Source organism: Notolabrus celidotus, chromosome 13, assembly GCF_009762535.1.
Source record: "Notolabrus celidotus isolate fNotCel1 chromosome 13, fNotCel1.pri, whole genome shotgun sequence".
In the NCBI taxonomy this organism is placed as follows: domain Eukaryota; kingdom Metazoa; phylum Chordata; class Actinopteri; order Labriformes; family Labridae; genus Notolabrus; species Notolabrus celidotus.
The window spans coordinates 1,345,585-1,372,303 of NC_048284.1; the positions used below are offsets into that span (position 1 = coordinate 1,345,585).

At 41.7% G+C, this 26,719-nt stretch overlaps 1 protein-coding gene and 1 long non-coding RNA gene across 2 annotated transcripts; one reads left to right on the forward strand and one right to left on the reverse strand.

Moving 5' to 3' along the window:
* asap2b (ArfGAP with SH3 domain, ankyrin repeat and PH domain 2b) lies at window positions 1-26,265 on the reverse strand. Its single transcript, XM_034699621.1, has 28 exons — window positions 25,740-26,265; window positions 19,029-19,101; window positions 17,100-17,242; window positions 16,921-16,995; window positions 14,650-14,699; window positions 14,435-14,564; window positions 13,671-13,756; window positions 13,388-13,463; window positions 12,638-12,724; window positions 12,324-12,427; window positions 11,653-11,722; window positions 8,838-8,925; window positions 8,664-8,712; window positions 8,408-8,574; window positions 7,451-7,584; window positions 7,244-7,338; window positions 6,813-7,002; window positions 6,522-6,607; window positions 5,650-5,765; window positions 4,144-4,211; window positions 3,881-3,988; window positions 3,572-3,806; window positions 3,324-3,422; window positions 2,967-3,201; window positions 2,274-2,332; window positions 2,125-2,189; window positions 1,911-2,030; window positions 1-1,815 (listed from the first exon to the last, which is right to left on the reverse strand). Exons 1-28 carry the CDS (start codon window positions 25,863-25,865, stop codon window positions 1,741-1,743), a joined length of 3,009 nt encoding a protein of 1,002 aa, XP_034555512.1. The 5' UTR covers window positions 25,866-26,265; the 3' UTR covers window positions 1-1,740.
* Window positions 25,408-26,339, forward strand: LOC117824195. Its single transcript, XR_004633539.1, has 3 exons — window positions 25,408-25,596; window positions 25,749-25,915; window positions 26,073-26,339. It is a non-coding gene; the product is annotated as an uncharacterized LOC117824195 (long non-coding RNA).
* Window positions 26,340-26,719: the final 380 nt, after the last annotated feature.

The following is a 26,719-nucleotide window of genomic DNA, read 5'->3' on the forward strand; positions in this document are numbered from 1 at the left end:
TTGTCGTTCCCGACAGAACCTGTGATTTAATAAGATTTAAAGAAAAGCACGGCACACATTTCTTGTAGTAAAGAAGCATTTTCAGATGTTTTAATGACACCTGTGCGTCGTAAGAGAATAAAGATACACTCAAATCAAAGTGGACGTTCATACAAACTCTCCTCTTGTCAACAACAACGCAGAAATCCCCTTCAGCCAAGTGTTAGTATAAAAAGTTCTGCAGGTCGGTCATACAAACATTTAAAAACAGATTAGATCCGAAGTGTTTCAGGAGCTGGAACGACGCAGGTTTGATTCCAGGAGCAGAGAACTTTATCGTACAGAATGTGTCCGACTGTGTGGACAGCCTCGTGTGTGCAGCTGCTTTCAGTCTTTCCTCCGGATGTTGAACCCGCTGCAGAGACTTCAGACGCCAGAGCATCAGTGAGGTCCAGCACTGATGGTGGCGATCAGGTCTGGATCCTGGGGGATGTGGTTGAGGCTAAAATAATGATGGTGTGCTGGAGAGATCAGAGTCCTCCTCATGAGAGTGAACTCAGAGTGAAGAGGAAAACATCTCGTATCATGTTCCTGAAGCTCCTCGTTGAGAGAAATATTAAAACATGAGACTATCTTTATATCAGTAGAATCATTTGTGAATGAGTTTCCCACAAAAATTAAATGTTGTAGTCTTTAAAACTTTTTTTTTTTTATCAGTGATTGAATCTCAAATAAGGTTTAATGAATTTAAGGCAGGATGGAGTCAAAGGAGGATCCTCCAGCGCCCCTGACGTCCCCATAAGGTCATAATTCACTTATTAATAAGCTGCGTTAATGAGTCCTCTTACATTAGACCGCCACCAAATCCATATCCGGTCCGTCTCCATGCTCTCTCGTCCATCAACACCCACCGGTTGTGTTTTCAGAACGCAGCACGGAGCAGGACCGCCGGACAGCTGGAGTCATGTGACCGAGGTTTCCCCGCTGTAATCCCTGAATCAAGGATCCTCCTCCTCCTCCTCTCCTCATCCATGTTGTCTTTCTGGTCCTCTGAAAACCTCTGACCTGTTGACTCCAGGCCTGGCTCCGCTCATCATGACTTTGGTTTGTTGTTGTAGTTAAGTGAAATACGATCTGGTGATAACACAGAGTGTTTTATTCTGAAAATTAACCGGATGTTTTCATTTTGTTTTGGTGAAACCTGACTTCCTGTCCCGCTCCATCTGCTCTGTTGAGTTTGATGCGTCGTGCTCCAGCATGAATAGAAGTCTTGTGTATCTGATCTGGAGGGCTTCGACTTGCCGGATCAGAGACGCAGCCGGAACACAATAGAGTGGATCCAGTGGAAGTTAACACATTGACTAGAATAGAAACCTATCAGATCTGGTGCTGTGACAGATCAGAGACGGACCGGACATGGATCTGGTGGAATTTGGCCGTTAGCATCTCACCTGGACTAGCATGAGTTATGCGCCCCATGTTGTGTTGATATGAAAACATAGAATAAGTTTGGTTTTCTCTCCATGGTGTCGCTCTAAACCCACAGTTGGCTTTATTACATCAGGACAGAGGACGCCACCGCTACATGAACAAGGTCAGATAGAATCATTCCCTTGTGGAGCTTCAGGGACTCTTGTTGTTTGTTGCAGCTGACTTGCAGGTCCAGGTCTCCAGAGGATCACTTTGAGTCTTTATCTGGGGTGTTTCAGTTCAGACCGAGGTGGAGGAGAGAGAGAGAGAGAGGGAAGTGTACGAAGGGCGTCACTCTGTGATGAAGTGAACGAAGGTGACGGGAAACGCTCCTCTCCTGGTCGGATCTCCTTCAACGTGACCCACCTGAAACGCAGACCACAGACCACAGACCACATCGTCAGGACATGTTTGTAAAGTGATGACTCGTGTTCTCTGAGGGAGGAAACGCCGTCACTCACCCACCACTCGTTGTCCTCCTCGCAGTCCACCACGATCACCTCTCCCTCTTTGAACGTCAGCTCGTCGGGGTTATCAGCTGAACAGTTGTAGATGGCTATCACCCTCTGAGGCTTCTGCTTCTGCTCACACACACACACACACACACACACACACTTAATGAGACTGTTTCTTAAAGGTACAGTACGTATCTCTGTGATGCGTTCAAGGACTTACGGTGAAGGTGCTTCTGGGTTTGGGTGTCGGAGGATTAGGACTCTGGGGGGATTTGGAGAGTGATCCTGCAGAGGGGGAAACAACAAGATATGTATTATAAAGATCGGTTATCTGGAACCTGACCCCTGATCCGGTGTGAGTTTTGGTACCTCGTTTGCCCACAGAGGGGGTCCTGAGAGGGGGTCTCTGTGGAGGACTCCTCCCTGATCTGAAACCAGAAACAATAAAATTGAATTTAACACGAATCCATTACAAACCAGATCAGAGCGACACAGACTGGGGGCAGCAACCGAGACCAGCAGGAGGAGAACCATCAGTTGTACAGCCCACAGCAGACCAGTACAGGCCACATTAGCCACGTCAGCCTAAATCAGTCCACTTAAGTCCACTACAGTCCATTTAGGTCCACTACAGCCCATTACAGCTTAGTGGAGCCCAGTTAAGACCAAATTAAAGTCCATTACAGTCCCATACAGACCACTATAATCCAGTAGAGCCTGAACTGTTCAGCATGGGCCAGTGCGCCCAGTTCAGACCAGTACTCTTGGTTTAGTATGGTCCATTACAGTGAAGTCCACTAGGACCACTATAGCCCAGTACAGCTCACTGGAGCCCAATAAAGACCCAAAAGGGGCAAGTACAATCCATTAAAGACCAAATTAAAGTCCATTACAGTCCCATACAGACCAGTATAATCCAGTAGAGCCAAAACTGGTCGGCATGGGCCAGTGTGGCCAAGTTCAGACCAGGACTCTTCCATTTGGTTCAGTATGGTCCATTAAAGTCAAGTACAGCTCGTCACAGTCCAGCAAGGGCCAATAAAACCCCAGGTCAGTACTTACCCACTTGGTGATTTGGGGGACTTCGGTCCAGGCGGTCTACTGGTCTGGTGACCTGGGACTGATGGAGCTTTAAAGTAGGGTGGAGGTGGGATGGGTGGAGCTAAAGGTGCTGAGGGGGGACCTGCTGTTGGTGGGGGAGGTAGAGGAGGGAGGGGGGTGTTCCTGGCTGACAGGGTCTTGGTGTCCAACATGCTGGCCCTCTTGTTTACTGGAGGAGGAGGAGCTGCTGGTAACACTGGGAGGGGAGAAGACCAGATCCAGAATTAGTTTTAACTCAACCAGGAGAAGAGTCAAACCTGATTCACGAGACTCTCCTGGATTTCATTTTGTCAAAGGCTGACAGGAAGTGACACCCACCGTACATGGAGGAGTTCCTCTCGGGGGCTTGAGGGTTTGGGGGGTCAGAGGACGACCGCTGTCTTCCAACTGTTTCAATGGTAGCAGGTTTATTGTGCCCTGAACATGCAGAGAGACGAAACAGGAAGCTGATCCACTTATCAACTTACTAATCAATTAACCAGACCTGATCCCTTGTTTCATGCCCCCCCCCCCCCCCTTTGAGTCATCCTCATGGACCCTACAGAATCCCTGGATCTGAATCTAACCTCTGTTGGGCACTCTGGGAGGCAGCTGTGGCATTGGTCCGTGTGGCGGCATGTTGAGGTCCATCATGGTGCCGTAAGTCTCGTTGCTGATCATCATACTGGGGACCTGAGGCCTCTGCTTGTCCCGTGCCAGGAAGGCGGCGTCCCGGGCCAGCGCCCCTATGTTGGGCTGCATGGGGCCGCTGCCGGGCACGAAGCAGCTGACCGGACGCTCATCTCTCCGGTTGGGGATCGGCTGCAGAGAGGGGTCAGTTACTCATCTGAACCCGAGTCTGGGTTTGAAGTGTTTTACAGGAAGTTAGCTCTAACCTTGTCCTCCATCTCGTCCTCGCTCTCGTCTAAGTCCTCGTTCTGGAGACGCCACTCGTACTCCACGTGGACGTGCACGTTGAACTTTCCTGTCTGAGCCTGAGTCAACTGAAACATACAAACACACCGTGTTACATTAAGACCAAAGAATCCATCCGTCTGGTTCTCATCAGAAGACAGAGAAGGATCCTGTGAGGAGGTTTTGGTTGATTCCTCTGTTAGCATGTATCTGAGGGACGTTAGACTCAAACAGGAAGTCTCACCAGTTCTTCACACTGAGTGTGTCGGAGACGTTTAGCGATGTCAAGCGGCGTCTCTCCGGCTTCGTTTGCTGTTGAGACAAATTTATGGTCAAATCAGAATCTTTGAACGTGTTCACCATCGTTAGGCTGCTCAGTGAAGCCTGAACCATCAAATGATGCAAGAAAATTATAAATCTTTGAAAATGGAGTGTTTATTGGACCTTCTGACAAATAAAAAAAAAAATTAAATAGCAATTTTCATATATGAGATTGAATTTGTATCATATGTGACACATCAGGCATTTTGGTGCAATTTTTTTCTCAAAGTTTCTTATTTTTTAAACAAACTAAAACATAAAAAAATAAAATTTCAGCCTATTCAACTTTGAGTTTCCTTCAAATTTTTCCCAAAGTAATTTCAAACCTAGAAATATTTTTTTTGCCATATTGCACGACAACCTCATACCTTTTTTCTATCTGCTACACAGCAAAAAACAAACAAATGTTTTGTATATTAGAAGAGTTCATTTGCAAAAACAGATAACTCTGTTTTTAAAAAATTTCAAAAGACATATTTCTTTTTGATATAGATTCCTAACAAAGTTACATTTAAAAAAGATCTCTGATTAGTAAAGTCATTTTGACTTAGTCAAAGCCACCCAACCTCAGCTGATTGATCATACCAAAACCTAGTATTAGAAAAAAAATTATTTTAAACATTTTTTTAATTTTTCAAAAGTGAGTTAACTGTTTTTGCAAATGAACTCTTCATTTCTTATTTGAATTGTTCAGTTTTTAATGGAAATCAATGAGCAAAAGATAATTATTATGCTAGGGAGTCATGGCAACACTCAACCAGTCATCAATCATAATGATACAGCAAGTTGAATATATAAAAATACAATATACGTTATAAATATCTCCATTTCTACTCTAAATATAACTTATTATGTTATTTAAACATGCTCTTAAATAATAAACAGACTGTATGCTGCTTGATGGAATAATGTAGGAAATCAGATCTCCAAATAAATGTCCTTATATACCTGCTGTATCAGTTTTCACACATTTTCAACACTGTTTGACTATAAATGAAGTTATGAAATATTAATTTGTTTTACATCAATCCAGTAACTATTCCTCTTGAAGTTTCAGGAACAATTTGAAAGTTTTTTTTAACCAAACTTTTTCAAAATCTGTGAAATTATCCCTGAAACACCTGGAGTGGGTCTCTGATCCACAGCTGACATTCTGGATGTCTCAAGTGACGTCCTTCTGGTGCATGAGTTACTCACACCTGGTGGATTATCCGTGCACTGCATGTGTCTGATCGTATCCATCAGGTTTATCAGAAAGAATATATCACACTGATGATGTAGAGGTCTCAGAAACTGATGTTTCAAATATGACAAGTTTAAAAGTTGTCGTAAAGAAAAGCGAGGCTCTACTCGTGTTAGCTAAACCACATCAGAAGATGTGTCAGGTTATTTCTCAGAGCTGTGTTTTTTGGCGTGTTTGTGTTCTTACTGATGGACACTGAAGCTTTTCCTCTCAGCAGCAGTTTCAGACACTCGCTGTTGTCCGTCAGACAGCAGTAATGCAGCGCCGTGCTTCCTTTGGCCGTCTGCTTGTCCAGGTTACCACTGAAACCAAACACACACACACACACTCCTTTAAACACACATATAGGGACCGTTCTCCAGCCATCCACCACTGCAAGCAAACACACTTATTCTTATTTAAAGGTACATGTGGGGACCGTGTTCTGGCAGTCTGCTTGTCCAGGTTACCACTGAAACCAAACACACACACACACACTCCTTTAAACACACATATAGTGACAATTCTCCAGCCATCCACCACTTCAAGCAAACACACTTATTCTTGTTTAGAGGTACATGTGGGGACCGTATTCTGGCTGTCTGCTTGTCCAGGTTACCACTGAAACCAAACACACACACACACACTCCTTTAAACACACATATAGTGACAATTCTCCAGCCATCCACCACTTCAAGCAAACACACTTATTCTTATTTAAAGGTACATGTGGGGACCGTGTTCTGGCAGTCTGCTTGTCCAGGTTACCACTGAAACCAAACACACACACACACACTCCTTTAAACACACATATAGTGACAATTCTCCAGCCATCCACCACTTCAAGCAAACACACTTATTCTTGTTTAGAGGTACATGTGGGGACCGTGTTCTGGCTGTCTGCTTGTCCAGGTTACCACTGAGTCACACACCTTCTTGTTTTACTACACACGTGGGGACCATTACTCAAACGATCCTCACCAGGCCCTGGACCTTACTGCTCATGATGATTAACTGTCATGGTCCCTCAGACAGAGCAGACAAAGGATGCAGGGAGAAGTTCAGACTACAGTGCTCACCTGTTCTGAGCGAGGAAGTCTATGATGTGGAGGGAGTTTCTGTCCCCCATTCGGACCGCCAGGTGGAGAACGGTTTCTCCAGGTTCCTGATGGAAACAAACATTCACAGAGCTTTATTATCAGCAATCATTCGGACGGGTTAGGAGATATTTCTGTATATGCATTTGACTTCTGACATTTTTCAAACTGAGATACATTTTAAAAACTCTTTAATACCATCAGATATTATAGCAGTACCAACAACAGATGGATGTTGTGTTATTGGTGTTTACGATAAAAGGACAGACGTACGTGTTCGTTGGGCTGTGAACTGGCCTCCATCAGATCCACCCCCTCAGCGTAGACCTGGAGCAGAGACTGGATGTCTCTGTTCCTGACGGACTCGTACAGAGTCTGCAGCCTGTCCGCGGCGTCGGCACACAGCCGCTGAGCGAAACGCTTCTCCGTGTACTTCGCTGTGATGTAGTCCTTCCTCATCTGCCTGGAGACGAGTTCAGAGACAGAGCTTAAAGTTATATTTTGGGCTTTTATGCCTTTAACTGACTGGACAGCTGAAGAGAGACAGGAAGTGAGGGGAGTAGAGAGCGGGGGAAGACATGCAGGAAATGGTTGCAGCCGGGAGTCCAGCTGCTAACCTCTGTGACGAGGACTGTAGCCTCTGTACGTGGGGCGCTTAGACCGCTAGGCCACCAGTGCCTCCACATATGGGATAGTTAACTCACATGTCGCTGGTTGGATTGGGTTTGGTTACATCCTGCTCCAACAGATCAGCCTCCATTATTTCATTGAAGCTTGCATTTCCCACATTCTTCGCCAACTGGAACACAACACGATACATCAGGAGCATTCACAAACTGAGCTACACATCAAAAACTCGCTTCATCACTCAGATTTACGATTCCCTTCAACGGACAGTGAAGTGGACTCACCAGCAGCTCTGAGGTCCCAAGGACGTCCAGGTCCAGACTCTGGATCCGAGAGTAGTGGACTCCCATCTCCCTGTGGATCCCCGAGCACTCGATGCAGATCAGTACACCGAGGTTGGTGGACAGCCAGGTGGGAGCTGACAGGAGCAGAAAGAAGAGGTGTTGTGATGATATTTTGGTGATGCGTTCGCTTGCTGATTAAATTTCGTTTTTCTGCAACTCAAAGCTTCAAAACTGGTCAGCTGAAACTCTGACTGTCCTCTTCTAACTAGAGTGTTGATATTAAGAAACTCATACCTTCTAATTACAATCTTATAGCTCTAATGATTGGCGTTATTAAAGACACAATGGGTAATTTTTTCACTCGTGATCTCTTTTGATTGAAATATCTCACTTTCTTTGGAGCAGTAAATCATTAACAGGCCCTCTCATTGTTATGAAATAAGACTGAATGCAATGTGCAAGTTGGTGAACATGCTAAACACACTTCCAGCTGTTAGCATGAACCTTTCAAGAACATTTAGCCAAAAGTAGGGCGCTGCCTGACAGCACAGAGCTTCTAGCATGACAGAGACGTTTCAATTTGAGACCTTTTGTGCCTTTGGTTACCTCTGTGCACACTGGGAGTACGTTACTGTACAAACAGAGTGTTTATGAGTCATCACTAGTCTCAGATTTCATGTTCCCTCCTGTTTTCAGGCTCTGATCCAGACTGAATGTGAACACGAGAGATTTTCAGTCTCATTCAGTAACAAAAACCTGCTGACAGATAGCTCGGCTGAAACTCGGTAAATACCAACTTCCTGTGCGGGAAACTCTGCCATATTCATTCCTACAGAAACTTGTCTGACCTGCACGTCTGAGTGACAGGTGAGGAATGTACGAGTGAATACAGCTCCCTGTCTCAGCAGAAACAGTATGAGTATTAACATCAGTGCTGGATGTAGCAGGGACACTAACCAGGAGCTCCACAGTCGCAGCAGCCGTTGTTGCCGCTCATCCTCTTCACCTCCACCACAATGGCTTTGGTCAGCTCCTGCACGATGTTGTTCTCTCCTTCGTCCTGGTCTCCTTTAAAGGCTTTGTTCAGCGCCTCCTCTTTGCTGTTCTGCAGCACGGACACCCAGCTGCAACATGCAAACACAACATCACATCACAGGTTCAAAGACAGGTCAAAGGTCAGGAACAGGTAGACACGCTGCTTTAAGGTACTCACATCTGACACTCGGCTTCATCCTCAGTCTGGAAGTGATACGTTCTGTCGTCTGGAGACAGAAGATGAAATGTTTTATCATCTTTCTGAGTCCCAATGTGGATAATTGTTTTTTTAGTAGTAAAGCATGTGTGTCTGCAGTAAAGTAGTAGTAAAGCATGTGTGTCTGCAGCTCACGTGAAAACAAGTCGAAGCTCTTCTTCTCTTCTGGGTTCCTCTTCACCTGGCAGGTGAGCAGGTTGAGTTTGGCAGGAGGTCTGTTAGCCTGAGAGACAAGAAGCGGGGAAAAGACATGAGCAAGAGAGGACGTCTGACACGCGGAGCTCAAAGAGTTTAATATTGAATTAAAAATAAGACATTATGAGTCATGGTTTATGAAGGATTCATTTCTTCCTCTGTTTTTCATTTTTAAATCTAGTCCAACCTGCGTGTGAACGTCTCTGTGAAACACCTCGACATACACTGAGAAGGTTGGACTGACATCATACCTCAATCTTAAATTTAGTCATCCTCTGATTTTAATATGTAAAATATTTGGTTTATGTGAAAGAACCTTCAAACTGATGACCTTGACCTCGACAACATTTGCATCAACTGCTCGTTAGCAAGAGTTAACATGCTAAATGCTAAACTAAACTAAGATGGTGAGCATAATGAAATAACTGACATGTCATAGATTAAACTGCGTAACATTAGCATGTTAGCATTGTCAACACATCAATCCAGACTGTAACACATCAACATCCACTGGATCGATCATTTTCAATCAGTTGTGTACAGAAATACACGCCCCAGAGGATCAGCTCATATTACTATGGTGACTTTATCGCCCCCATCAGGTCAATATGTTAACGTGTGTTACACCTTGATTAAGACCCAATACCTGCAGAGCTGATGTCATGCCATCTGCTCCAGCTGTACTCTTTATTTCTCTAATAAAATAAATAAATGCCATTTCAGCAGTTCTTGGTTTCCGTGTTTCAATAAGCTGATGTTATTATTCAGCTTTCTTACTAATCACATGGCTGTGTTAAATGCTTGTTTCTGATTGGTCGAAACCATATAACAATGTTTTTTTTTTTTAATTCAGAACAGTAAAGTAATTCCAAGGACGACCTGCTCACAGGTGTTATATCAAATGAATCTGCAGAAAGGTGCCAGGCAAATTTCTCCTTTGCCTGTTGACACTGTGGCAAAAACCTTAGCTGTCCTTAGCATGACAAAATCGGTGCGCTGGGAGACATTTTGAATATTAGACCCTGTCCTGCAATCCCATTCCATCCCATTCCAATCTATTCCTTTCCTTTCCATTCCATTCCATTCCACTCTATTCCTTTCCATTCCATTCCACTCTATTCCTTTCCATTCCATTCCATTCCATTCTATCCCATTCCATTCCATTCCACTCTATCCCATTCCATTCCATTCCACTCTATTCCATTCCATTCCATTCCATTCCACTCTATCCCATTCCATTCCATTCCACTCTATTCAATTCCATTCCATTCCACTCTATCCCATTCCATTCATTTCCCCTCTATTCCATTCCATTCCATTCCATTCCATTCCATTCCACTCTATCCCATTCCATTCCATTCTATTCCATTCCATTCCATTCCATTCCACTCTATCCCATCCCATTCCATTCCACTCTATCCCATTCCATTCCATTCCACTCTATTCCATTCCATTCCATTCCATTCCATTCCATTCCACTCTATTCCATTCCATTCCATTCCATTCCATTCCATTCCATTCCACTCTATCCCATTCCATTCCACTCTATTCCATTCCATTCCATTCAATTCCATTCCACTCTATCCCATTCCATTCCATTCCATTCCACTCTATTCCATTCCATTCCATTCCACTCTATCCCATCCCATTCCATTCCATTCCACTCTATTCCATTCTATTCCATCCCATTCCATTCCATTCCATTCCATTCCACTCTATTCCATTCCATTCCATTCCACTCTATCCCATTCCATTCCATTCCATTCCACTCTATTCCATTCCATTCCATTCCATTCCACTCTATCCCACCCCATTCCACTCTATCCCATTCCATTCCATTCCACTCTATTCCATTCCATTCCATTCCATTCCACTCTATCCCATTCCATTCCATTCCATTCAATTCCATTCCACTCTATCCCATTCCATTCCATTCCACTCTATTCCATTCCATTCCATTCCATTCCACTCTATCCCATTCCATTCCATTCCACTCTATTCCATTCTATCCCATCCCATTCCACTCTATACCATTCCATTCCATTCCGTTCCACTCTATCCCATCCCATTCCATTCCATTCCACTCTATTCCATTCTATCCCATCCCATTCCACTCTATTCCATTCTATCCCATCCCATTCCATTCCACTCTATTCTAATAGCATCAATGTTAAATGTGACATGTCTGCATATTAATAAATATTATTGTGTTTTAGGCTGAAGTCTCTTATTTTTGACATTATCATGATCAAGGCTCTCCACCAAAGACCTGCTGAATATTCATCATGTATCTATAAACTGTTTTAGTGAAACACACATCATGTCGTCTTTGTGAGAGCTGAAGCAGAAATGAAAGTTTGAAGAAATGAAATGATAAAGTTGCACAGGTGAAACCCCCTCTCCCTCCCTCCCTCCAGATATGAATCCAGACTTGTCCTGTTCCCACCCTTCTCTCTGTCATCCTTCTCCTTATGCTCTTTCTTCTCCTCCTCTTTCTCTTCCTCTGCTGCTTGCTCTGTCCTGATTCGCCGTTTGACTCTTCATGTAAAAACTTTAAAATAAAAAAGAAGGAAAAAAAGAAGGAAAAAAATAATAAATAAACTAAAATAGCATTGTGTGTTTTTTTTTTTCTCCCGATTTAATAAAAAAAATAAAACCCCAAAGGAGACTTTTCATTGGCTGACAGCATGCAAGCAAAAAGGGAGGAGCTTCTCATGCAGGAGGACCAATAGGAGAGAAGGATGAAGCATCTTACCGTGCCGTGGGAGATCGTCAGGAAACCGTTCCTCACCGAACATTTCCTCTTCTGCCACACTTTCCTCAGTCTGCACAGAGACAGGATTTATCGGCAACACGTTTTACAGAAGCTAAAAGTATTGATGCTGAAAATGAAGCTAAGGTGGGAACGCAAAAAACTACAGGAGGCTCAAGGCCGACTCAGCTCCACCTCTTTGCTTAGTTCTTGTTTGGCTCTTTCTTGAATGGGCCGAAGTGTTGCCCCAAAATCCAAACACACATTTCATCCATTAGCTTACAAAGCTAAAAGCTAATTATTGGTCAGAACTACAATGCTAACAAACTACAAATTACCATTCCCTGGTTAACCAGTTAACATCCTGGAACGATCAGTATTCAGCAAATGACACTGAAAGGCTTAATTGCTAACATGCTAACACTAGCAGCTGATGTCCACTCCCAAAGCGTGGCAGTGACCCTCTAGTGGGCATTTTAGGTGTTGCAGGTTGGTCTAAAGACGTCATTAATTAACACGATAATGTTTGAGGGAGCTTTTACTAAGAAATGCACCATCTATGGAATAAAAATATGACAGGAAATATGGGTTGGATGTTTTTCAAAGTGGAACGTCTTCTTCTTTTACAGGATGTTATTTTCCCGTGGGAATTCTGGGACGTTGAGTTCACTCACCCCTCACTTTTCTTGAAGAGGAATCCGGAGCGTTCGGTGCCGTGAGCCTTGTTCCCCTGCAGCTGGTGGAGGCTGTAACCTGAGTTCTGTTTGGCTTGATTGTCCTGAGGAGAAGGAACATTTTGGAACATCCATGACTGTAATCTGAAATACTGTCAGCGTCCACTAGAGGTCAGCAAAGAGACAGGATGTGTTGAGCGAAATACAAATAGAGGAAGAGCTTGTAAATAAATTATTATCTTCTCAAACTGAAGGATTATAACCGTCCTTTTCATTCCAACAATACAAACGTTTAAATATCAGTTCACACTCACTTCTTTCTGCTCCGACTGCAGCGAGGCCTTCAGGACGTCTCGGAGCTGAATCAGCTGTTTCCTCTCTCCGTCCTGAGTCTGTTTAATCTGAAGACACACATTTAGAAATTAATTTACAGATTAGTTTTCATCCACTTAATAATAAGTGAAAACCATGCAGCATACTCATCAGAGTAGAAGTAAAACAGGTGTAAAGCTCTTATTAGATACCTGATTCTGATTCATTAAAACCCCAAATCAACGCTGATTAACTCTCTACAGAAAAAGCGACACCAGGAACAACCTGATCACACACGTTACATCAAATCACTCCACAGAAAGTACTCAATTGAACGCCGGCTCCGAACTGGCCCTGAAACTTCCTCGGTCGGAAAGGGGGTAACTGAGAGGGAAAAGTGAAGCTACATCCTGTCCTGCAATCAGAGCTGGAGAGAGCATCTCTAAGCTGCTGATCTCTACAAAGTCACTAAAACCAGAAGAAGTAGAGGTAACAGAAACAATGTTCAAAGTTGTGGCATTAACTCATTTATGTTTAAAGGTGAATCAACGTCAAAGAGAAGAAGGAGAGCTGAATCAAAGTCTTCAGGGGGAGATAAGACCTCCTGCTCACCCTATCTGGATTCTAATGTGCAGAACCGTTACCTACTACTTATACCTTACTGTGTATTCAGGCAGAAATCAAACCCAAAAACCAATCCTTCTAATTTAGAGGTTCCCTCTTTTTGTTACACTTCCTATTTTAGTCCTCACCCCCGTCAGGTCTGTAGTCAGTTTCTCTACGGCGGGTTTCAAACTCTCCACAGCCTTCAGACCGTCCTGGAAGAAACTGAACACACAAGACAGAAACATCAGTCCATAGAAAACGGCATAAGATAAGTAAAGTTTGAAGGAAAAACAACACGGAGTAAAAACATTCATTCTTTGTCTCAGTTTTATTTTAAATCTAGATAAAAACTAAACTTCATGACATCAGGGAGATGGTCTCCTGATGTCTCTGACTCATGTCAACGTGTTTCTTTGCAGAGTGGCGTACTTGCACTGAGCGTGGTAATACTTGATGAGGTTCTGGAGGAAGTCGGCGCCTTTCTTCACTTTGATCTCGTTCACTTTCAGAAGATACTGAAACAACAGAGGAGGACAAACAATAATCAGAGAAGACTTCTCTGACTATCAGGAAAGGTTTCATCAATCTGCTTTCTTCCATGGGATGTGAAAAGGTTAACATCAGAGACTGTTTTAAGAGCTGCCCCTATGGGCCACAGACCCCGCCCCCTTCAGGTTAGCAGATGGAACATGGGTCAAACTATAAAATCAAAATACACGCTGTATATTTTTTTCTCAAACATGGTTTCTGTCATTATAGTTAGTTCTTATCAGGCTGATTTATGTCACAGGGTTCATTTCCTTTAATGAAATATTTGACTGGAAGATGATTGATTGACAGCTCTGTCAGCCAATGAGGTTCCTGCAGTGCTGTGTGCGCCGGATTATCAGAGTAGAGGAGGAACTGTGAGGGGACAAACATGTTTTTCATCATTATTAGTGTGGTAGTACTAGAGACCGGTCTCAAGACCACTTATTTAGTCTTGGTCTAGGTCTTGTCTCGGAATCCGAAGCATGCCAAAAGCCTCATGGTGGCTTCAGCGAGTCTGAAAGCTGTTTCCTTCCTGCCATTAAAGCTCCTATAAGGGATGTTTAGCTCATAATGAAACAATCTGAAATAAATATTAAAGCCTCCGCATGACCTACAAGAGCAAAACAAACCCATCATGTGACCTTTGACCCCTGTGACCTCACTTCACACATCTGCAGCTGAAACAGCCGCCTCTCTTTCTCCATCTCCTCGGCGATCTCTCCTCCGCTGAACTCCGTGCGGATCATCCCGTGCTGCTTGGCGTGCTCCCGCTTCTCCTTCTCGATTTTCGTTCTGCAAAGGTCAAAGGTCAAATTAAGTCCTCTAGGAAACACAGACATATTTTCAGAACTGATAAGGAACTTTTGTTGTTTCTTACAGCTTGGTCTCGTAATCCTTCCAGCTCTTGTCGAACGACTTCTTCAGATCCTGGAGGAGGAGGAGGAGGAGACGTGAGGTGATTAAAGAGAACTCTGACCAATCACAACGCAGCATTCATTGGTGACAGTGAAGGCAGTCAGAGAGGACTTTGACCTGTGATTCATTCAGGAAACATGACAGCATACGACAGGTTATCACTGAGTTAGTGTTCAGATAACAACACAGCAGGGAGGTTCAACAACGACACGGTCAAGGTCCTTTAACTTAGTCTCTGAATCTCTCAATCATTCTCACTGTTTCAAATCCTTTAGAAACCATGAGTCAGAAACGTCACGCCCTAAAAGAGTCACAAGGGAGGTCTTTAATTCTAAGTTGTTATATCTATTGAGTATCAAAGTTAACAAATAAAAATAGAAAAATGTGACTTCTATTTTTATCACATTTTACAACGTAAACACACAAAACCAATTCTGAATTTAGAAATATGAACAAAAGTTCAATCAATCTTTATTTATACAGCTCCAAATCACACCAAACGTTCTCCTCAGACTCTTTCCAAACAGAGCAGGTCTAGACCGTACTCTATGTTCTATTATTAACAAAGACCCAACATCAAGACCGGATCAGATCCAGTCCCATCTTCCAGACAGGACTCAGTCTGATCTCATCTTAATCCACCATGAGCAGAGCACTTTGCAGCATTTAGCAAGTTACAGTGGCAAGGACAAACTTCCTTTAACAGGCAGAAACCTCCAGCAGGACCAGACTCATGTTAGACACACATCTGCTGAGACCGTGTTGGAGAGAGGGATAGAGGGAGATGAAGAGAGAGAGAGAGATGATAGTGGGGAGACGGATAGTAGTAGTTGTAGCAGCTGGAGTCTGGAACGTCCACAGCAGCAGAGATCCAGAGGAACCTACGAGACAAGGGAGCTCAGGGACTCCAGAAAGGTCTAAGAAAAGAGAGAAGAGAGGGAGACCAGAAGAAAGAAAAAGAGGAGAAGAAATGGGGAAGTAATGACAGAAGAAAAGGACGGGATAAGAAAAAGAGACATAATGGATGAAGAAACATGGAAAGAACAAAGAGAGAAAGAGATAAAGAAAGGAAAGAAGGAATGAAGGGGAAAAGAAAAGAAAGAAAGAAGTATAGAAAAGAAAGAAGACATAAAGGATGAAGAAACATGGAGAGAAAAAGAGAAAAAGAGAGAAAGAAAGAAAGAAAGAAAGAAAGAAAGAAAGAAAGAATGAAAGAAAGAAAGAAAGAAAGAAAGAAAGAAAGAAAGAAAGAAAGAAAGAAAGGATGAATAACAGACCCAAAAAAGGAATCTACAGCAGAGATCCAGAGGAACCTACGAGACAAGGGAGCTCAGGGACTCCAGAAAGGTCTATGGTTAGTAACTTTAATGGGACAGGAAGAGTTAAAGAGAGAGACAGGCAGAGAGAGGAGAGAGAGGGAAAGACAGGATCCCAGTGTGGAGCAAATTACAGAGGCGAGGACAAACTTCTTTAACAGGCAGAAACCTCCAGCAGGACCAGACTCATGTTAGACACACATCTGCTGAGACCGTGTTGGAGAGACGGATAGAGGGAGATGAAGAGAGAGAGAGATGATAGTGGGGAGACGGATAGTAGAAGTTGTAGCAGCTGGAGTCTGACACGTCCACAGCAGCAGAGATCCAGAGGAACCTACGAGACAAGGGAGCTCAGGGACTCCAGAAAGGTCTAAGAAAAGAGAGAAGAGAGGGAGACCAGAAGAAAGAAAAAGAGGAGAATGAATGGGGAAGGAAAGGACAGGATAGGAAAAAGAGACATAATGGATGAAGAAACATGGAAATAAAAAGAGAGAAAGAAAGAATGAAAGAAAGAAAGCAAAGAAGAAATGAAGGGGAAAAGAAAAGAAAAGAAAGAAGACATAAAGGATGAAGAAACATGGCGAGAAAAAGAGAGAAAGAAAGAAAGAAAGAAAGAAAGGATGAATAACGGACCCAAAAAAGGAATCTACAGCAGAGATCCAGAGGAACCTACGAGACAAGGGAGCTCAGGGACTCCAGAAAGGTCTATGGTTAGTAACTTTAATGGGACAGGAAGGGTTAAAGTAAGTGATGGGGAAAGAAAGGAGAGAGAGGGAAAGACAGGATCCCAGTGTGGAGCAAATTAGAGGCGAGGACAAACTTCCTTTAACAGGCAGAAACCTCCAGCAGGACCAGAATCATGTTAGACACACATCTGCTGAATTTGATTATTAGAAGTTTTCAAACTGCACACGAACCCCTTTGACTCCCTTCAGGTCTCCTTTCAGCAGACTGTCCAGAGGGAACGTGATGATGTTGTTCATGTTCTGCAACTGAACACAAGAAGTCGTGTTAAAGCTCAGAGCTGGAGAGCGTCATCATATATAAAAACCCTCAGTGTGAAATGAATGCGTGGGTTTAACTTTGAGCTCCTCACCAGGTTTTTGAAGAGCGCCGTCAGCTCTTTGGTGTAAACGGCGAACGTCCGGAAAGCCGAGCCGACCTCGGCGTTCTCCCTGCTGGCACAGTCTCCAAACTTCTCCATGGACTGGATGTACTGCTCGTCGTTTTCTACATGATCTGAAACACAGAGAAGAAGATCACACTGCGATGCAAACTCAACATCATCCCTTTAAAAACTGACCTCCCTCTGGTTTATGAACCATAACAAGAGCTGCAAAATCTGCTGATATCTCTGTTACAGTGTCTTCTCTTTATCATTGTACGCATTATTATTTCTAAACATGCATTATCTGATAAATGTTCTTTATTTAACTGCATCAGGAGAGTGCTTGGTATCATTCAGTCTGTTCCCTCTCTGTGTCAGGACAGACAGTTAGGCCGATGAGGCGGGAGTTTCTCCCTCGGCATGCTGGGACAGGAGAGCAGTATGACAGGAATGTTTGGAGGTGAGACTCCACCTGCCCGAACAACAAACCCACCACACAGTCTCTGAAGACCTGAGAGCACCACCAGCACTGCTCACCTCTCATTGTTCACTCAGTGAACTGTTCCAAACAGTGTCAGAGGAAAGTCTGATTACGATTCCTCCACGCCAACCACTCAAGTTACAAATGTGTTTATTGTAATCCATCATAATTTAGAAAGACATATTTATGACATTTGAACCATTAAACCTTCACTTTGTGTTAACAGAAGTATTTAAAGGTACAGTGTGCAAAAAGGGAGTATTTAGCGATATCTAGCAGTCAGATTCTAGACATAAACACTCCCTTGCTCACCCCTCCCATCAGTGAATATATGGTGGCCTTAAAGGACAAGAATCTCCTGTCATGCATGATAAGTATGATCCTCAATTTGTCATGTTTTTACCATAAAAAACACTTTTAATACAAATTATTTGGCGCTTTGTTATTCTTAATCTTCCAACCATTAAATCAAGTTTTAAATACTACAGACTACACCTTTAAATATTACACACTGTACCTTTAAATATTACACACTGCCTTTGAATGTACAGTGTGCAGTATTTAAAGGTACAGTGTGCACTGTGTAGTATTTAAAGATACAGTGTGTAGTATTTAAAGGTACAGTGTGTAGTATTTAAAGGTACAGTGTGCAGTATTTAAAGGTACAGTGTGTAGTATTACAAGATACAGTGTGTAGTATTTAAAGGTTAAGTGTGTAGTATTTAAAGGTACAGTGTGTAGTATTTAAAGGTGCAGTGTGTAGTATTTAAAGGTGCAGTGTGTAGTATTTAAAGGTGCAGTGTGCAGTATTTAAAGGTGCAGTGTGTAATATTTAAAGGTACAGTGTGTAGTATTTAAAGGTAGAGTGTGTAGTATTTAAAGGTAGAGTGTGTAGTATTTCAAGGTGCAGTGTGCAGTATTTAAAGGTAGAGTGTGCAGTATTTAAAGGTACAGTGTGTAGTATTTAAAGATACAGTGTGTAGTATTTAAAGGTGCAGTGTGTAGTATTTAAAGGTGCAGAGTGTATTATTTAAAGGTACAGTGTGTAGTATTTAAAGGTACAGTGTGCAGTATTTAAAGGTAGAGTGTGTAGTATTTAAAGGTGCAGTGTGTAGTATTTAAAGGAACAGTGTGTAGTATTTAAAGGTGCAGTGTAGTATTTAAAGGTACAGTGTGTAGTATTTAAAGGTACAGTGTGTAGTAATAAAATGTACAGTGTGTAATATTTAAAAGTACACCTTTAAATACTACACACTGTACCTCCTATAGACAGTTAAGAGGAGATATAAAATGACCATGTGACGTCTGAGACAATGAATGATATTTAAAGTTGTAGTTTGTGTTTGAGCAGACAGGAAGTGACAGGCAGAATATGGCTCTGTGGTAAGAGGTGTTGATATTTTTGTACCAGTATGAGTTGAGACAGCGTTACTCACTCAGTCCAGACGTGTGGATGGCCTTCACTGACTTCTTGATTTTGTACAGAACGGATCTGTCCACGTCCAGAACCTGAGGAGGACAAACACAGTCAGGACAGAGGGACAAGACTCCAGATTCAGGGTTAATTTTAGACCCAGGTCCAGCAGCGTATGCTGACAGTGTTTGAGAGAGGAAATAATGATGCAAACATCCATGATACGATTAAACCTTTATAAAAAACAGACATGACTCTGTAGTGGAAGTCACTGCATTAAAAACAGACATGACTCTGTAGTGGAAGTCACTGCATTAAAAACAGACATGACTCTGTAGTGGAAGTCACTGCATTAAAAACAGACATGACTCTGTAGTGGAAGTCACTGCATTAAAAACAGACATGACTCTGTAGTGGAAGTCACAGCATTAAAAACAGACATGACTCTGTAGTGGAAGTCACTGCATTAAAAACAGACATGACTCTGTAGTGGAAGTCACAGCATTAAAAACAGACATGACTCTGTAGTGGAAGTCACTGCATTAAAAACAGACATGACTCTGTAGTGGAAGTCACAGCATTAAAAACAGACATGACTCTGTAGTGGAAGTCACTGCATTAAAAACAGACATGACTCTGTAGTGGAAGTCACTGTATCCACAAAGTCAGGTTCAAACTGAACCATGCAAAGAGGAAACCATATATAAACCTGATCCAGAACCACAGAGACTTCTCTGGACCTGAGCCCGTTTAAGATGGACTGAGGGGAAGTGGAAAACTGTCCTGTGGTCTGATGAATCAAAATGTGACATTCTTTCTGGAAATCCTGGACGCTGTGTCCTCCGCTCTAAAGAGGAGAGGGACCACCCGGCTCGTTATCAGCTCACAGCTCAAAGCCAGCGTCCCTGCTGGTATGGGGATCATAAGAGTCCTTGGCATGGGTAGCTTCCACATCTGTGAAGGCTCCATTAATGCTGAACAATATATAAATCTTACATATTTCAGCAAAACCACATTCTGCACGTGTTACAACAGCATGGCTCTGTAGTAGAAGAGTCCAGGTGCTAAAAAAGGAGACCCTGAACTGTTGAGCTGCTGAAATCCTCTATCAGGCCGCTGACACACTGAACAGGAAGCAGTCTGACTTTGCAGTCAAAACTTTTCAGAGGTATGAATACAAACACTTCACTGACCTTCTGTTAGTGAGATTACACAAGGTCACACCTCGGGACTGCATGTAAACGAGTCTGAGTCTGAACAGCTGTACTGTCTCTGATAGGGAGATGCAAATCACTTGTACCTCCAGTTGATCAACGCAAACAGATGTGTGTGCGTTAATGCTTGTCTCTTATTGAGAAGGTGTTGATCTGTTCATCATCCGAAAGAGAAGACAGTCAAATAAACCGCAGTTTTCATTCCTTCAAGAAAATAAAAAGACATTTTAAAAAGACCTGGGGTCCTTTTCTGTCATTTGTAAATTCTATTCCCTCTCTTGAGGACTAATGTGCTGTACTGTATGTCTCGTGGGCCAAGTTGTGGAAACTCATTTCAAGATTTTGTTTGTAAGAATAAAAGTATGATTTTTTTTAATTTTATCTATTTATTTATGTATTTATTATTAGTAGTAGTAGTAGTATTATATTTTGTTTATTTGTTTGTTTTTGTTGTTGTTTGTTTTGTGTACCATATCTTCATTCTGATCCGTGAGTCCTTCCTGTTTTCTTATTTTTAAGATAACATTTCAAAACACATTGGAATGGACTCTAGTGGTTCTCATTGTATGATGTGTTCTTGTTTGTGTGTAAAAATATAAAACTGAGTAACATGCACTTTTTGAATGATGTTTACAGCAGAAAAACTTAATAAAAATATATTTAAAAAAATAAAAGAAAATAAAACCACATTCTGTTGTTTCCGTGTTTCTGCAAAACCGTACGACAGACGCCTGGAATCACCTCCACGGAAACTCTTCTTGGGTCTTTGCAAACCTGTCTGCAGATTCTGAAAGTCTTTTGAAGGGCCAAAGAGACCGGTCAAACTGAGGTCTCTTTCAATGAAATTCTAAAATGTTCTGGAGCTCTATATCTGCATACACAAACATAAAGAAGTCACACAGAAAGAAGGGTTCTCTGGATTTGGCCTCCTCTCAGTGGATCACTCTTCAGTGCAGAGTCTCAGAGTTTGTGTGGAAACAGGAACAACTGACTCCTGACACACGCGGACCTCAATCAGCCTGAGCTTGGAGGTTTCTACAGCTGAGTCACAGCTCAGTGACTCAACGTGTGAAACATGCAGACCGCTCAGACTCTCGGTTACTGTCTGACTCAAAGAGCGAGTCAGTCCTGAACAGCAGAGCTGGTTTCCTTCTTCTGAATCTGTTTGTTGTTGTTGTCATTCATTTCACTTCAGCATATCGGAGGACAACCACTAAAATAAATGCATAAATAAAATCTTACTTTACAGGTGTGTTCGGACTAGAGATGGGGTTTATCTCTCTTTGGAGGGAACTGGATTTTGAGGAGTCGTTCCTTTAAAAGAGCCGTTCAAAAGACTGTCTCCTTGGCTCATTGTCAGGGGACAGGATAGATTTTATTGTAATAATTTATTTAAATGTTTAACATTTCATGATTCTTTCCTCTATCTTGTTTTAGTCTTGTATCAGTTTACCTCTTGCTGTTATTTTCAGCCCTGTAACCAGTTATGTACTCCTCTAACCAGTCATGTCATCTGTGGTTAACACGTCCACAGGTTAAATTTAGAGATGAAACGAAGCATGCTAACACTTTCAAACGCAGGTATTTCCAGAACAGCATCATGAGACATTTAGACTCAGATGGTGTTGAAGTGCTTGAAGCTTCTAAAATGACTGAAGTGGACGTTGAAGAGGTCAGATATTACAAAGACACGTAGAGAGCCGTGATGAGAGGTCAGAGCTTCAGTGATGTTTCATTGTTGAGGTTTTGGTTTGGCCCTTTTCAGAAGAAAACCTCACTATTATTTACCATCATGTGAATTTATACACACAAACACACACACACACAACCACACACAACCACACACACATATATATATATATATATATATATATATATATATATGTACACTGTCAGCATGTCCAAATAAAACTGCCTAAGTTAATCGATGTAACGATCTCTTTGAGAAACTGTGACAATCATTTTTCTCTCTCTCTTATTATCTTCTGTTTTATTTTGAAGGGTCAAAATTAACTTTTATTTTGATAAGTCAGAAATCTCTCCTTGATGTCTAAAGCATGATGAGATTATGTTTGGGTTGAAAGTAGTAAATGCTTCACCCCTTCCTTACAGAACCCAATGCTAAAAAACGCTGAGGGGCCCTTTAATCAGCACTAAGACCTTCTAAGAGCTGCTCCCTCTTTCTCTCTCCCTCTTTCTTTCTCCCTCCCTTACTCTCTCTTCCTTCTCTATGTCCATTATTTCTCCCTCATCTTCGACCCCTCTCTTTCTTCTGTTTCTCAGTCTTCTTTCTCTTTTTTTCTCTCCCTCTTTCTTTTCTTTCTCGCTCTCTGTTCCCTCTCTTTCCCTTTTATTCTCTTGCTATATTTTCTCTGTCCTTCCTTCCCTCATTCTCTGTCCCTCTCTTTCTTTTATCTCCCTCTCTTTCTTCTCTCTCCCTTTTCTATCTATCTATCTATCTATCTATCTATCTATCTATCTATCTATCTATCTATCTATCTATCTATCTATCTATCTATCTATCTATCTATCTATCTATCTATCTATCTCTGTTCTCTCTTGTCTTCCTCTCTTCTCTTCCTCTCTCTCTCCTTCTCTCTATTCTCTTTTTTCTTCCTTTCCATCTTCTCTTCCTCTCCTCTTCTCTTCCTCTTGACCTTCTCTTATTTTCCCTATCCCTTCCTATCTCTCTTTTCTTCCTCTACCTATCTCTTTCCCTCTTTATCTTCTCTTTCTTTCTCTCTCTCTCTCTTCCTATCTCTTTCTCTCCCTTCTCTTCCTCTCCCTACCTCCTTCTCTTCCTTCTCTTCTTCTCCCTATCCCTTCCTATCTCTCTTTTCTTCCTTTCCCTATCTCTTCCCTCTCTCTCTTCTCTTCCTCTCATTTTATTTTCCCTCTCTCCTCTCTCTATCTCTCTATCTCTCTATCTCTGATTCTTGGTCCAACCCCGCCCCGGCAGAGATCTGGTCTCCGGTCAGTCTGGTTCAGTTGGAGGTCTCTGCCTGTTAAAGGAAGTCTTTTCTGCTGGTGTCAGATTAAAGTTGTGTCTCTGTAAATAACATAAAGAGTACGGACTGATCCTTTAATGCGACGTGTCCTCAGATAACTGAGATAGCCTGATTCAACCTGATTCAACCCTTCATAAATGAAACCACATTCATGGAGCTGAGCTGATCTGCTCCTGAGGAACTTGTTAAAACTGATCCGGCCCTCGGTCTGTTTGGAGTAATTTAGGTGTTGGTGCTGCTGATGGAGAGGACGCCCCTTAAAGGCGAGACTTCAGACGTGCTGGGACGTGACGGAGGATTCTAAAACTGAGAGAAAGAATGAAAGAGTGCAGAGACAACCAGGAAGAGGAGGTGAAGAGGAGAGGGTTTGAAGGAGAGGATCCACTGGAGACACATTAAAGGCCTCAGACAGGGTGAGACCGGTCCTGTTCAGACTCGATCAGGCGGCTGAGTCATCGCCCTGGGTCTACCTGCTGTGATCGTCCCAGCATGCAACAGGAGGAGGAAGACACAACACGCTGTTCAGACCTTCGTCTAATACAAATCTTTAATCTCCTCCAATCAGAGTTTTGAAATGTTTCCTGACAGCGTGAAGAATAGTTTCTAAAAGAAGAACTATTACTATTAATTACTACTTTACTACTATTAATAATCATCCTTTTTATTATTGTTGTTGTTTTTGTTATTATGTTTACATATGAGGCAGAGGTGAATACATTTAAAGATGCATTTAAATATTTAGAAGACATAGAATATCTTTGTCATTGTAACAGGTACAAAGTGCAAATGTATTTCAGTGCATATTTAAATGTGTATGAATATATAAACTATGATTAGTGATATCTATATTCACACTTACCAACTTGATATTATAAGCATCTCATACGTAAAGATACATTTGATTGTTATAATTATTATTACTATTATTATTATAACTATATTACTATTGTTAGTATGATGACTATTTTAATCATTATTATTATTATCATTATTATTATTATTATTTTTATTATTATTATTATAACTGTATTGTTGCTGTTGTTAACATGACTGCTATTTTTACCATTATTATTATTTATACATTTGATGCAGTGTTACATGAAAATAAAGATACATTTATATGTAAATGTGTATGAATATAATATACTATGATTAGTGATCTCTATATTCACACTTACCAACCTGACCTTTTAAGCATCTCATACGCATAGATGATAATAATAATTATTGTTATTATTTTTATCAATACCTTTATTATTATTTTCTTTTTAATTGTTATAATTCTTTTTTTAGTATTATAACCTTTCAAATTATTATTATTATTATTATTATTACTTTTATTTTTGTCATTATTACTATATACCTTTAATGCAGTGATACATTCATTTAGAGATAATATTGCTATATTATAATTTGTATTATTACTGTAATTAATATTATTAGTGTAATCATTATTATTGATAGATTATTACAATAATAATACTTTATTAGTATCATTTTATTATTATTAATATTGTTATTTTCATTATTATTATTTATTTTCTGTTTTCGTATGAGTGGAGGTTAGCAAAATAATTTTTAAAAACCTTTTTAAAAATTCAGTTAAAATGGTTTGAACCAATAAGAATTGTATTTAATGTTTAACAATATTAATTGACACAATAAGGTTCAATAATAACTATAATAAAAGAGCATAGAGAGGTACATTAATAGACAGTGATATAGAGAGGAACCTCTGTTTGTAAACAAGATAAAGGTGAGGAGACTTTGAGAAAGATGAAGACATATAAAGAGATATACATCCTTAGAGATACAAACACATGAAGATGAAGAGATCTATAACCATATAAGGAATAGTGATAAAAGGTGATGATGAAGAGGTGAAGAACTGTGATGGTATAATAAGATATGAAGTCAAATATGACACATAGAGAGAGGGAAGACGTGTTGAGAGAGAGATCGATTAATGGCAAATAATCAGACTCAGAGTAATAACTATAAACACCTCTGATAAACAAGACTGAGTGCAAAACAAACAAACTGGATCTCCTCAGCAGGTGACCTTTGACCTCTGACTGTCAATTCCTGTTAATAAACCTGCATCATCATCATCATCATGTGTTGCAAAACCAAGCAGCAGCTTGAAACTCTTACAAAATAAAGAGCTGCAAAAGATTCAGCTCAACTGCTGTTTCAACAGGAGGAAGTGTTTCTCTCTGTTCCTCTTTCCTGTTAACAACGGTCAGATATGTTGACTTAAACTGCTGAGACATATGAAGGAGATGCACAAAGACAATCTGCAGGGACTCAAGTTAGACTAGATAGAGATGATCCAGGAGAGGAGGACAAACCAGCAGGAGGAGGACAGGTGAGGTTGTGGGGTGTTTTGCATTTATAAGAGGAAGTTTATAAAACAAAAAACACCTTATTGCATTCATATCAGCTCATTCACATTGTGTGTTTGTGGGTTTGTTTGTGTGTGTGTGTGTGTGTGTGTGTGTGCCTTCCTACCTCCTCCAGAGCTGCCACTGTGTTCCTGCAGTGGGACATCCGAGTGGTGAAGCTGGACGTGGTGGGGGCTTTGTAGTCCTCATTGGTCTCTGAGATGAACTCAGTCACAGAGATGAGCTCTGGCATCGTGGCAAAGTGTCCTCAAATCTCTAAAGTGGAAGTCTCTGCAGCCTCAGGTGAGTTCAGCAGCCTCAGGTGAGTTCAGCAGCCACACCTGGACGAGATTCAAAGTAATCCACTGTGTCACAAACAGCCTCCAAAGATCCTCTCCTGGGTCAGGTGCTCTCTGTTCCTCATAGCTACAGTGTTTAATCCGGGTTTCTTTAACTCCAGGTGAGGTTTGCAGGTTTTCTTTCCATGGTTTGTTCCACTGAGAGGCCTGAAGAACACGGACAGTCACATTCCTCCGTCCTGCTGCTGCTGACTCCACCTGAGGAAACCACTGAGGAGGGCGGAGACACAGAGGAGGAGCAGCAAGAGGGCTCACTCTGACGCTGTTTCCGGGGACCACAAACGCTGACAGAGAATAAACTTGAGGAAGTGTTCAAATAAACACTGATTCTTGTGACATTAATATTAAATGGATTTGGTCTTGAGAGTGAAGCAGTGCCTTAAATGTGCCTTCTTTCAATAACTTCACCAGCTGCAAAAATAAGTCAGATTTTATAGAAGACTATGACAAATGGCCCCACTTCTAACTGATCTATTCCCTCAGTATTTATTTTATTAGGGCCCGAGCACCGCTGGTGGCGAAGGCCCTATTGTAACCCTAAGGATTGTTCTTTCTTCTGCCACTTAAAACGCATTTTTGGACCCCTGAACGTGAATGAAAGCACGGATATTTTTGCACACTCATCGGGCCTGGTGAAAATTGCAAGTTATTATAAGTCTAGCAAAAAAAATCTCAGTAGTGCCCCCTAGAGGTAAAAAAAAAACACCCTACGCATAGAGTTTTTTTGAGCTACATGCATGAAAAGTTC

Bases quoted from the DNA above. Each gene is read 5' to 3' on its own strand.
- asap2b (XM_034699621.1), bottom strand. From the start codon at position 25,865: ATGCCAGAGCTCATCTCTGTGACTGAGTTCATCTCAGAGACCAATGAG. The intron at 8,926-11,652 runs GTAAGATGCTTC...CTTGTCTCTCAG, and splicing joins TGACGATCTCCCACGGCACG to GCTAACAGACCTCCTGCCAA. The intron at 2,333-2,966 runs GTAAGTACTGAC...TTCTGGTTTCAG, and splicing joins TCCCCCAAATCACCAAGTGG to ATCAGGGAGGAGTCCTCCAC.